At 32.5% G+C, this 12,999-nt stretch overlaps 1 protein-coding gene across 1 annotated transcript in view; it reads left to right on the top strand.

The window, feature by feature from the left end:
* The window catches only part of LOC143256519 (rab GDP dissociation inhibitor beta-like), a 31,042-nt gene that overhangs the window by 12,439 nt on the left and 5,604 nt on the right, over positions 1 to 12,999 (top strand). The window contains exons 3-6 of the mRNA XM_076513858.1: positions 1,749 to 1,883; positions 6,215 to 6,413; positions 7,102 to 7,233; positions 8,464 to 8,632. Coding sequence (XP_076369973.1) covers positions 1,749 to 1,883; positions 6,215 to 6,413; positions 7,102 to 7,233; positions 8,464 to 8,632 — 635 coding nt within the window. The remainder of the gene's footprint in view (positions 1 to 1,748; positions 1,884 to 6,214; positions 6,414 to 7,101; positions 7,234 to 8,463; positions 8,633 to 12,999) is intronic.

The following is a 12,999-nucleotide window of genomic DNA, read 5'->3' as shown; positions in this document are numbered from 1 at the left end:
TTCAGTTATGTTCAAAAGTTGAAACTTAATGTTCAGTATATAAGAATATAAATATTTATTCATAGTGTGATTGATTCACACTAAAAAAACAATTGATATTTTACAAATATCCTGTTTATTTGATAATTCCTCAAGAACACAACTGACTCTCTTTACATATATACCAAACTAATTTTGTTTAGACAAAGAGATGTTTTAATCTGTGTTTGCCTTGGTACCATATTTTGTAGAAAACAGCAGTTCAAGATATTTCGTGATTATTTCCATAAACAGTTTAAATATAAACTTTCCTTTTAATTATAATAAAATTTTCAGTAATGGTCTATACACTAATATAAAGTTTATTTTTTTTAAGAGGAATTTTTATGTAATAATGGTCTCGCAAGTTTTAATGCACACATCCACAATATTCCAGCTACTACAGTGATTCCACATGTTTTGTGAACAGTAATCTACTGTTATAGTTATTTCTGTGTGATATGTGAATATATGTTTCCATCCTTCTATTAATACAGGAATTTTTTAAATTTAGTCTATTTCTGTGCAGGTGTAACAAATGTTTTCATTTTCAGTATTTCATGCATAAAACATTCAGGTTTCCTTCTCACTCCTTCTGTTATTTGGTTGACATGCACGCATGCACACACACACGCGCACGCATGCACACACACACACACACACACACACACACGCAGACAGTCTTGTTACAGCAGTGTTTTGCTTGTATTTTCAGCAAACAATACACTTCATGGCTTATTTGTTTTCCACATTTGTTTTAAGAGTACAAGCATGTTTATACATTTCTCAAATTATGTTCATTGCATAATGTGTTAGTACAGGGAAATAATTTTGTTGACTTGTTATATACATGAAAAAGAAAAACTCCCAAAAAAACTTGCCTATACCCTAGCTTTCCTTGAAATAAAATCATGTGAGGGCTTAAGGTGTGGTTGGCTATTTTTGTAGGTTCACATGGAACTTTCTGTTCCTGATATGTTAGGCATTATACTTGTAAATGTGAATCTTTAGTTTTTTGTGTAAGTTATTATATTCAGATACATCTATTATAATTAATGAATAATATTTGTAAAGCATTTTTAATATTGACTTGTTTTTCAGTTCTATCAACAGTATAAATAGCAGCACCGTATATTTAGCATAGCATACAACAGATGAATTTTATTTACCTTAATCAACTATGTTTCACTTTTGATTTGCTAAGTCACTATACATACAGAATAAAAACAATAACATCTGATTTTTACTTGTAGAGATCCACTTTTTGATATTACATAACTTGCATGTTTTTTACATTTCTTGTATTCTCATATTTAAAAACAATTTGGTGAATTTATTTTTTGTTATCACCCTACATATTAGATGAGATGTCTGTTTAGTAATAACATTTTGTTAGGGAACTGTGGTAATAAAACCTCGAGGAGTGAAATTTCTCTCATTTACACAATACTTTAATAGTTGTAAGTGTTTAGTGTTGACTGAAATGGTTATTCCAGAATTTCATGTTATCTTGGAAAGGTAAAGTATGTACAAATTAAATAGCATCATGGTTCCGTACAGTCATACTTGATGTACAATATAAACATAATTTAAAGCTGTATGGTGTAGGACTTTAATCACTGAGAGGCATGTGTGCATTGTGTCATGTTTCAGAAATTATTTACATGCAATAAATGTGCTCTTCATAAATGTTTTGAAGAGTTCACTGTACTCTCTTAATCTTCTTCTAGGCCAGTTGGTAAAGTTACTCATCCATACAGGAGTAACTCGCTACTTAGAATTCAAATCAGTGGAAGGTAGTTACGTGTACAAAGGAGGAAAGATTTCAAAGGTTCCTGCAGATGAGAAAGAAGCTTTGGCCTCAAGTAAGAAATAATCTATTTTTAATTGTGTGTGTTTGGCATAACTATTAGTTTATGCAGACCTGTAATCTTTTGAAACTTTAATTATCTTTGCTCTAGTTGTTTCTGGAAGTAAATTTAGAATAAGTGACTTGTAAGCTACTTGAATTCACCCCCTAACAAGTGTGATCTTTTAACTTGGCAAATGTAGATATACTATGTGTTCAAGTATATAGATTAAGATTCTTTTAGGTAGATTAAATTAATTTCAAAATTTATATATACTTATACATTAATTAACAAGGGTACAGAGGACTTAAGCTTGATTAAAAACAAATCTGATCTCTAAATACAAGTCTTCATGGAAGTTACATTTGTTAATTTTGTAAGGATAATTCAGTGGATTAATTTTCTTGTTTGTGTTATCAATGGGAAAAAACAAAATTTTCAATCATATGGTAAAATAATACACATCGGTATTTAAAACAAGAATATTTAGTTTCATATGCAGGATTGAGGTTGACTTATCAAAACCAGTTTTAGTAATAAACTTGAAAGTGTAAAACAGTTTTGATGCTAACCCTATCATATTAGGTAGATCAAAATGCATGTCGCAATCTCTTAGAGTTACGTTAAAAAAATATAATTAAACTACTTTATTATTAAAATATGCAAATAAACTTGGCATAAAAGAACAGTTAATCATCTTTTAATATTATGTAAGTTTTATTTCTTTATTTTATAAGGAAACATTTTTAAAAGATCTTTTTTCCCTTAGTAAGAGAACTGTGACATTGACCTTTAGGGTTTTTGTCTCTTCTGTGTACGACCCTTCCAAGAAATATGGAATTTAATGAGATATTTATTATAACATAAATATTACTTGAGCAGAGTATAATGTTTATATCCTTCAATCTTTTTTGTTTATGGGCCCATACACTAGAAAATTGGGCATCTTATCACATCCTCTACTTCACAAATTGCTAATAGTCCTCTGATGTTTTATATTATATATAACTAGTAGAGAATCAAGGACATAATCCATAAAATGACTGATTACATTGTTTTTATGTACAGGGCATTGTCTATTATGAAGTTTAATATCAAATTTGTTCTCATTGAGGGGAATTGTGTTGTTAAGCTTAGCTGGATGTTATAGACTCCTTCATTTCATGGGTAGAAAGCCAAAAATAATTAGTTATAGGATATTGTTTGTTATTTGGTGTTCTTAGTTGTATTATTTTATTAAATAAAACTTGTTTAATGTAGTTTTACAATTTTTAGTTTATTATTAAAAGTAGGGTTAAGTCTACAGAATAAAAAAAATCATGTTGTAAATACTGTACTTTTTGGTTTTATGTGTATTATTTATTACCATAAAAAGTAACTAAAATATAAACTGATCATGCTAGATAATGAACAAAAGAACATTTTTCCCAAGGTATGTTGTCAAGCAGCTCCTACATTATGTAATCTGAAATGGTAACAAGAGCTACATTTTCAACTCTTATGGTGAGATTATGAACAAAATGTGGTTCAAAGGTCAATAAAAACAAAATTAAGTATAAATAGATGTATACTGTGTGTTAAGCTACTTGGGATAAACAGTTGGGGATTTTCTTTTACAATTTAGTCATCCTAGAGAGAAGTGTAATTTAGATTTACTATTTAATTTAGTGATGCTTACGAGGTTGGTTGATTTGTCCCATCACATATAGAGCTATGGTAGAGAAAGTAACATACAGTATATAGTTTTTTTAATATAATTTGATGTTAAGAAGTTTGGGAGGTTATTCAACTCTAAATTTTGGAATTTTCACATGAATATCATGAAAATCACTTTGCATTTGGAGCAGTCACACTTTAACTCCGCCTGTTTACAGACATTTAATGACGGTACTTAAAATCTCGGAACTTTTTGGCTACAAAAGACTTGTTTATTTAAAGCTTGTCAAATTTCATTAAACTACATTAAGTGCTTACAGAGTTATAGTATGTATATTTCTGTTGTTACATGAGGGCTGCGAGTTTCTTTAAAGTACAGTTTGTTGAGAAAGGGTTAAGTCTGTGGTCATGTACAATTCTAGATTGTTTATGTGTATACATATATAGACAGCAAAGTCAAACCGTTTAGCATAGTAGACAAGTCATTTTGCTACGCTTGAGTTTGTTTGCTTTTTCTCAAAATCTAAAAGAATATCTCAGATATTGCATAATATATTAGTTTGACTAAAAATTAAGTCATTTAGGGAGACAAGTTCATTAACTTGTAAGGGGTTAGTGGTTTGATGCAGCATCTTTCCCAATTTTTAAGCATATGGTATGTATGTATTTCCATGTTAAAAATTAATCACTGAAGACTTGAAACACTGAACAGCTGTTTTCTTTCATCAATTTTTGTTCAGCCACCAATTATCAATATTGTTGCTATGAATTTATTTGCTGAAAAAGAAAATAAAAAAAATTAATTTTTTTCTCACATTGAAATTGAAGAATTTTAGGTTGGTGAAAATTTATAGATAATGTTTTTTCATGTAGTTTTAATATTTACTTTAAGACTAAATGATCAGAATAGTGATTTTAAAGTAATATAATGTGATGTGTAATAGCAGACTAAATTAGGGTAAATAATACACATTTTAATTGTCTCTTTATAAGTATTAAAATCAAGTCCTCAAAGAAAATGTTTAATTGTTGTTTAATGTTCTGAAACCAGGGAATAAAGTTTATTTGGACCTTTAACTTGTCGGTAATCATTGAATACTATTTTTATCTTGCAGTGCTTTACCTGACAGTTTTGATTTTCTTTTAATTGTGGTTGAAATCATGATAAGTCTTCCAATAGGAAATGATGTTTTTATGCAGAATATATATTTGTTTGCATTTGTTATGTGAAATAGCTTGCATTCGGTTACAGATTTTTGGTGTAGCTTGAAAGATATATAATTATAAGCAGTTTTAGGTACCATAAATATAGTGGCACTATTCATAATGAGAAATATATATATATATATATATATATATATATTTTGGTTCAAGTGGAATTCTTTGTATGGCTTATTTATACTTAAGTTTTTTATGTGTAATATTTGTTTGAAGTTATAAAAGCTTGTTATACTACTAAATTTGGGCAGTTTGTCAATGTGGGTAGAATTTCTGGAGGACTTAGTGTGTGTGTGTGTGTGTGTGTGTGTGTGGGTATACATATGTTTAGTTTCATGGTTGTGTTAAAAGAACAAGGTTAAAGTAACGTGTTATTTCATAACACAAGTTTGTAGAACATTCCAAGTGAATATATTATTGTATGAGCTACTTTTTAAATGTACATTTGAAAAGTAGTGTCCAAGCACAGTTTTGTGGATCAAATTTGCCTGTTTACAGTTTCCACTTTCCTGGAACAAGTGGTAAGGTGACAGGTTAATGTGTGACATTTACTTCAGTAGTTTCAAACTCAGTTTTTTTGAGAAGTGTCTTCCTCATACACACACAGAAGGTAATGATTTTTAACAGTAGGCCATTCAGGGTAGTGCCTTTAATAGATTACCACCTCAGGGCCATTTTCATAAAATTATTTTACAAATAAAATGTACATAAAACACTGTTTTCATAAAAAAACACATCATTCAAAAATATACATTTAACACCATTAAAAATTCTAAATGTATATTCGCTCAGTAATTACTAAATAATACATAATGAATTTAATACATAATTAAATAGATTAACTTATTACAAGTGGAATATATTCCCAAAGGTGTTTTGTACAGTTTGATACCACAATCATGGAATTTTTGAAACAAACTATGTTCTGTAAAACAAAATAACTTTGGCTATTAAATTATTTTCTGTTTTCAAATTTGGATATCTTAAGCTTGAGAAATTTATATCACAATGTTACCATTAAAAACCAAAAACTCAAATGTGCGAGTGTATCAGTAAGTTAAAAATAAAACAAATTCTCAGCATTAAGTTAAATCACCATGGGACTGTTGTGCTGCTCTGGAAACTGGTCCAAAGCATTTTTCCCTGTTCCACCATACATGTTCACCCCTTTTGGTTGTAGTGGCATTTTAATGTGACATTCAATCCCACTGTTTATTGGTAAAAGAGTAGCCTAAGTGTTGGTTGTGTGTGGTGATGACTAGCTTCCCTCTCTTTAGTCTTTAACTTAAAATTAGGGAGGCAGCCAGTGCAGATAGACCTTGTATAGTTATGTAAAATTAAAGAAAAAGAAAAACACAAATGCAATTCTTGCCTCTATCTCATTATTTTTAATGTTGAACACTGGTTTAGTAAAAACTGTTTTTGCTGCAAGGTGTATGCAAATAACACACAACTTGTTTATTTTTTTAAAGGTTTGATGGGCATGTTTGAGAAGAGGAGATTTCGTAATTTCTTAGTATACGTTCAAGATTTTAACTTGACCGATCCCAAGACCTGGAAGGATATTGATCCTAACCAGACAACTGCAGCTCACCTGTATGAAAAGTTTGGTTTAGATAAAGATACTGCTGATTTCACGGGTCATGCCTTGGCTTTATACAGAGATGATGAGTATGTCAGTGTAATTACTTTGTATAAAGATACTGCTGATTTCACGGGTCATGCCTTGGCTTTATACAGAGATGATGAGTATGTCAGTGTAATTACTTTGTATAAAGATACTGCTGATTTCATTTCACGGGTCATGCCTTGGCTTTATACAGAGATGATGAGTATGTCAGTGTCATTACTTTGTATAAAGATACTGCTGATTTCACGGGTCATGCCTTGGCTTTATACAGAGATGATGAGTATGTCAGTGTCATTACTTTGTATAAAGATACTGCTGATTTCACGGGTCATGCCTTGGCTTTATACAGAGATGATGAGTATGTCAGTGTCATTACTTTGTATAAAGATACTGCTGATTTCACGGGTCATGCCTTGTCTTTATACAGAGATGATGAGTATGTCAGTGTAATTACTTTGTAATTTATTGGAATGTTTAACGTAAAAGATTGTAGAAAGAGTTTTACCTGTCAATAGATTGAAGGACCTTTTGTGTCATCACTCCTTTACAAGTAACTAAAGAAATCATGTAGTTATCTTTCCTCAAGTGTTAGATGAAAACATTTCATTGTGTGTGGATGTATATTTTATGGCTTTTAATTAGTTCATATAACTTTTTCTTCCTTATGCTCATATTAATATCTGCAAACAGATGAGGTTAGATTTCATTATTTTTTCTAATATTTTTTAGGTATCTTAACAAGCCTTGCTTAGAGATGATTGAGAGAATCAAACTTTACAGTGATTCTCTTGCTCGATATGGGAAAAGTCCTTATCTCTATCCACTCTATGGACTGGGAGAGCTACCACAAGGTTTTGCAAGGTTGGTATTCAAAGATTACTGGACCTGTTTACAACTGTAATCCTCTACAATGTATTGTTGAAGGTTTTTGTTGTTGCCAAAATTGCATATGTTGTGATGTGATAATGGCTAACTTCTAGTGTATAATTTTGGAATTGTGTGCTAAAATTTTGAAGATTTAATCTTTTTAAAATTGGATCTTATTTAACAGATCAAATATTACATTATTTGATCTGTTATGTTTGTTTAACTTCTTTTTTCTGAATAATGAAATACTTAAATACACTTAAATAACTTATGCAATTTTAAGCATGTATTATAACAAGGGTTATATTTTTCTAAAATAAGCAAGGTGATGTAAGATACATTAAAAGTAATATTAGTGAGTTTATTGTATGAAAATATTACTAATATAAAGTAATGAAATCATACCTAAAAACAGCCCTTGCAATTTATTATTCTTTAGATTTTTATAACTAGGAAAAACAGGTCTCAGTCACATTGCAAAATATTTTTCCTATATTTCATAATGAAATATCTTTTATTAATTGTTTGATTTCATTCAAATACATGGGCTTAAATTTTAGAAGTGCAGATGAGGTACACAGAACATTTACAATGAGTAATATAAAAGTTACCATTATGATATATGTATTTTTTTACTGGTTACCCTAAAGTAACAAATATTTTCTCCTTTTATAAAAAGAAATTGAGTAAGGCCCAGTGATTAGTGTGCTGGCTTGTAAACCTAAGATTTTGTAGTTTGTTCTCTGTTACTATTGAGACAAATGAATCGAGCTTTGCACTTTGTGACTTTGGTTACAAGAATGATGGTAAAATCCCACTATTTGATTAGAGTAGCTCATAAGTTGGTAGTACGAATGTTGACGTGCTGCTTTTCCTTCAAAATTGAGGACAGCTTTATGGAAAAGCCAAGAAATGCAACATTACATTTCTCTGAATCATTAAAAGTGCAAATAGCTTAGGTATTAAATATTCTTTAAAACAAACACTAAGTTTGGGCATCCCACTTTGAAAAAAAACACACACATTCAAACCAACTCCAAGCAGAAAAAGTAATATAAAAATATTTTGTATTTTTGTATAATTTCATGTAAAAGTTTAAATTATCTAATTTAGAATTTTGTATTAATGTTTTTTACATTGTATTTGACCAAGAAAAAATTGTTCATTTAATTATTGTTAAAGTTCAATAAAGTATTATTATCATTATTATTACCATTTCCTTAGGCTAAGTGCTATTTATGGAGGTACATACATGCTGGACAAATCAATTGATGAAATAGTAATGGAAAATGGAAAAGTAGTTGGTGTTCGTTCTGGAAATGAAACTGCAAGATGTAAACAGGTTTATTGTGACCCATCATATGTTCCTGATAGGGTAGAAAAAGTGGGTCAGGTAAGTCATTAGGAAATTGAACTGTAAATAAATATAAATTTATATGGTTCAGTAGGTAGAAATGTCTGTATAGTAGTGACTTCTGGTGGGACAGAGGTAAACTTAGAGACATAATGCTAAAATCTGGGGTTGGATTCTACGAGGTAATTACAGCAAATAGCTGAATTGTAGCTTTGATTTAAAAAAACAAAACAAAAAAGCTCTATAGTATATTTGAATTAATATTGTGAAAAACAAACTAAATGGAACCAGTTTTCCGTTTACTCAAAATCTTTCATATACATTCCTGAAGAAAACCTACAATGTAGTAGTTTCAGTACAATACTTCAATCTGCTCACAATATTAGCTGTTCTAGTTCATTGTTACCCCATGCAAATATTTCTGTTTGTGCCATGACCCTTCTGCTACCTCCTATTGGAATCAAGTGGAACCAACTTGTCTCATGTAAAGCATTATGCATCTTCTTCACCAATAAGATCATACACTCGCATGGTGCATGCAATCCCTCCATGTATACACTCACATGGTGCATGCAATCCCTCCATGTATACACTCACATGGTGCATGCAATCCCTCCATGTATACACTCACATGGTGCATGCAATCCCTCCATGTATACATGCATGGTGCATGCGATCCCTCCATGTGTCGCATGGTGCAATCCCTCCATGTGTACACTGCATGGTGCATGTGTATCCTCCATGTGTGCATGGTGCATGCAATCCCTCCATGTGTACACTCGCATGGTGCATGCAATCCTCCATGTGTACACTGCATGGTGCAATCCTCCCCTCGCATGGTGCATGCATCCCTCCATGTGTACATGCATGCAATCCCTCCATATACACTCACATGGTGCATGCACTGCAATCCCTCCATGTATACACTCACATGGTGCATGCAATCCCTCCATGTGTACACTCACATGGTGCATGCAATCCCTCCATGTGTACACTCACATGGTGCATGCAATCCTCCATGTGTACACTCACATGGTGCATGCAATCCCTCCATGGTGCATGCAATCCCTCCATGTGTACACTCACTCACATCCCTGGTGCATGCAATCCCTCCATGTGTACACTCACATGGTGCATGCAATCCCTCCATGTGTACACTCACATGGTGCATGGTGCCTCCATGTATACACTCACATGGTGCATGCATCCCTCCATGTGTACACTCACATGGTGCATGCAATCCCTCCATGTGTACATCACACTCACATGTGTACACTCACATGGTGCATGCAATCCCTCCCTCCATGTACATCCCTCCATGTACACTCACATGGTGCATGCAATCCCTCCACTCACTCATGGTGCATGCAATCCCTCCATGTGTACACTCACATGGTGCATGCAATCCCTCCATGTGTACACTCACATGGTGCATGCAATCCCTCCATGTGTATGCAATCCTCATGTGTACACTCATGGTGCATGCAATCCCTCCATGTGTACACTCACATGGTGCATGCAATCCCTCCATGTGTACACTCACATGGTGCATGCAATCCCTCCATGTGTACACTCACATGGTGCATGCAATCCCTCCATGTGTACACTCACATGGTGCATGCAATCCCTCCATGTGTACACTCACATGGTGCATGCAATCCCTCCATGTATACACTCACATGGTGCATGCAATCCCTCCATGTATACACTCACATGGTGCATGCAATCCCTCCATGTACACTCACATGGTGCATACACTCCCTCCATGGTACACTCACATGCAATCCCTCCATGTATACACTCACATGGTGCATGCAATCCCTCCATGTATACACTCACATGGTGCATGCAATCCCTCCATGTGTACACTCACATGTGCTTTTACTAAATTGTCACTTTTTATTTGGCAGCACATGTATCCCAATTTTTTTTTTGTTATTCTTTATTGTGTCATTTTTGACTTAGTGTACTCATGAAGTGGTCTTCATTTGTTATAACTTCCTCATTTTTGCATTTTTAAAGTTTTCAACTTGCTTTCATTTTTCTCAGTTTATTCCAGTTGCTTTCCGAAGCTAATGTTACCACTTTGGGGTCACACCAATGACTAGTGCTATCTCACAGACCACAGGTGCAGGTGGACCCATCTTGGGTTTTTATTGGTGTTTATCCATTGTTCATGCTCCTCCTTTGGTTTTGTCCAGAATTCCTCATGTGGATGCCAACTCTGTGTTCATGCTCCTCCTTTGGTTTTTGTCCAGAATTCCTCATGTGGATGCCAACTCTGTTTAGGTTGATGGGGATCTTGATAGCCACAAACAGATTTCAAGTGTTTTGTTCTTTATTTCCATTGTGTAGTCTCCATTCTTTGTACAGTTTCTATTTTATTCCATTATTAAGTCTTACTTATAGACTTACTAGTCCTACAGCAGTTGCTGGAAAAGTTTTGGGAAGTCTGATAGAAGATACTTTGCAAAGTCTTTTAACAAAGTTCAGAATTTTATTGGATAGTCTATGGTTTTAGTAAGGGGAAAATCTTACCTTTCAAATTTCTTGACATGCTTTGATAATGGTACTGCATATGTAGATAAGGTTAATGGTGTACATTTCATGTATCTGCATTTTCATAAAACATTTGACAAAGTGCCACATAAAAGGTTTGTAAATAAACATCTTTGATAGAGGATTAGTTAGTTAATTGGATAGATGGGGGATAATTTAATTTAATTGGGTAGATGAAAGAAGGCAGAGAGTTGTTGCAAATGGAGTTCAGTCAAACTAGATTGATGTTACAAGTGATGTACCTCAGGGCTCAATCTTAGGACCGTTGCTCTTTTTGATTTATATTAATGATACAGATGAAGGAGTTATAAGCTACATAAATTTATTGACTATATCCAGGTCATGAGGGTTGCTATCTGTGACAAGGGTGCTTAGTGCTTTACAAAAGGACTTAGATTATTTAGTGAGTTGGGAAAATAAGTGTTAAATGTGTTTTTATTAAGATAATTGCAAGATACTGTAAGTGTCTTACTATAATTTGAATTATAAGTACACATTAGATGGGAATAACCTTAACATTGTCATGAGAGGTTCTTGGTTTTATGGTTGATCAGTCTCCTGAGCCATTCAAGCAGTGTTTTTGCTAGTGGTAGGGTAAATAGAATATTAGGTTGTATGTATAGAAATATTGAATACAAGTCTAAAAGAGGTTATATTTGCTTTGTATAAGTCACTGGTTAGGCTACATTTAGTGTTGTGTTCAGTCTTGATCTCCTTACCATAAGAAAGACATTGAATTTTTGGAAAGGGTTCAGAGGAGGGTTACTAAAAATGGTATGTGGCATGAAGGGATTGTCTTATGAGAAGTTTAATGGATTTACTATTATGTATTTATTGATGTTTGTTTTAATTAAATATATTTTTAAAAATTCATGTAACATTTTGTTCTGTTGCCTGTATGGCTTCTTTCCTTGGTGCCCACTCATGTTTCTTTATTCCTGGGCAGATTCCTGCTATTACCATTTGTTTTTAGCTTATGATCCCATTGGCTTACTCTATGATTTTCACTTTCTTCCCACAATTTGTTCCTGGTGTCTTCTTATCACATTAAACATCCTTACTTTTTCCTTGGCATCTTGTTTTCATTAACCATTTGGACATAAAGATTAGGCTGCACCTAATGCGTTCATTTCCACTTATCTACACTGATTTTATCCACCACCTGTGACCATTAGTTGCACTCTAACTGGGAAAGTTTCAATTCATAGTTGCATAGAGAAGTATCAGTATTACTAGAGCATTTGTTTTTAATTGAGAAATTTGCATAATCAACTTTCAGTGTTATGATCTTCCAGAGTTAAACAATTACCTGTCAATGTCATGTACACATCAGCTCTAACATTTCTTTAAACTTTACAGAAAATATCTTTAGCTCATGGAATGATAAAAATAATTTTAGTTGAGTTGCTCATATTAATGCTTAAATATGAAATATTCTAATTCATTAGGTATATGATTATATGATAAAATATTATTCCTAGTATATGCATGTATTCATAGTTTGATATGTGCTTGAACCTGTCAGATTATGCAGCTGTGTATTTCAAGCTTCTTATATGACATTACCTAATAGACATTTTTGTCTATTTGTCATAAAATATTGAAACATTTATGGTTTCAAATTTCAAAGTCCTCAGCATGGTCATTTTAATATTTTGTTTCCCAATTTAGTTAGTTTTTGGTCGTATATGATTTGTGTGTGCCAAAAAAACAAACAAACAAAAAACCAATAAAATCGTAAACTGATTAAGGTTTTTATTACTAATCATTTTTATGTTTTTAACCTTTGATTATTAAATTGCATATGACTTAGGAGGCCAGTAGTCAAGTCTTAAAAAATTATTTGT

The sequence above is a fragment of the Tachypleus tridentatus genome, chromosome 7 (assembly GCF_004210375.1).
Source record: "Tachypleus tridentatus isolate NWPU-2018 chromosome 7, ASM421037v1, whole genome shotgun sequence".
Lineage (NCBI taxonomy): Eukaryota > Metazoa > Arthropoda > Merostomata > Xiphosura > Limulidae > Tachypleus > Tachypleus tridentatus.
Note: the sequence above shows the minus strand (reverse complement) of the source record. Positions and strands in the feature narration are given on the sequence as shown.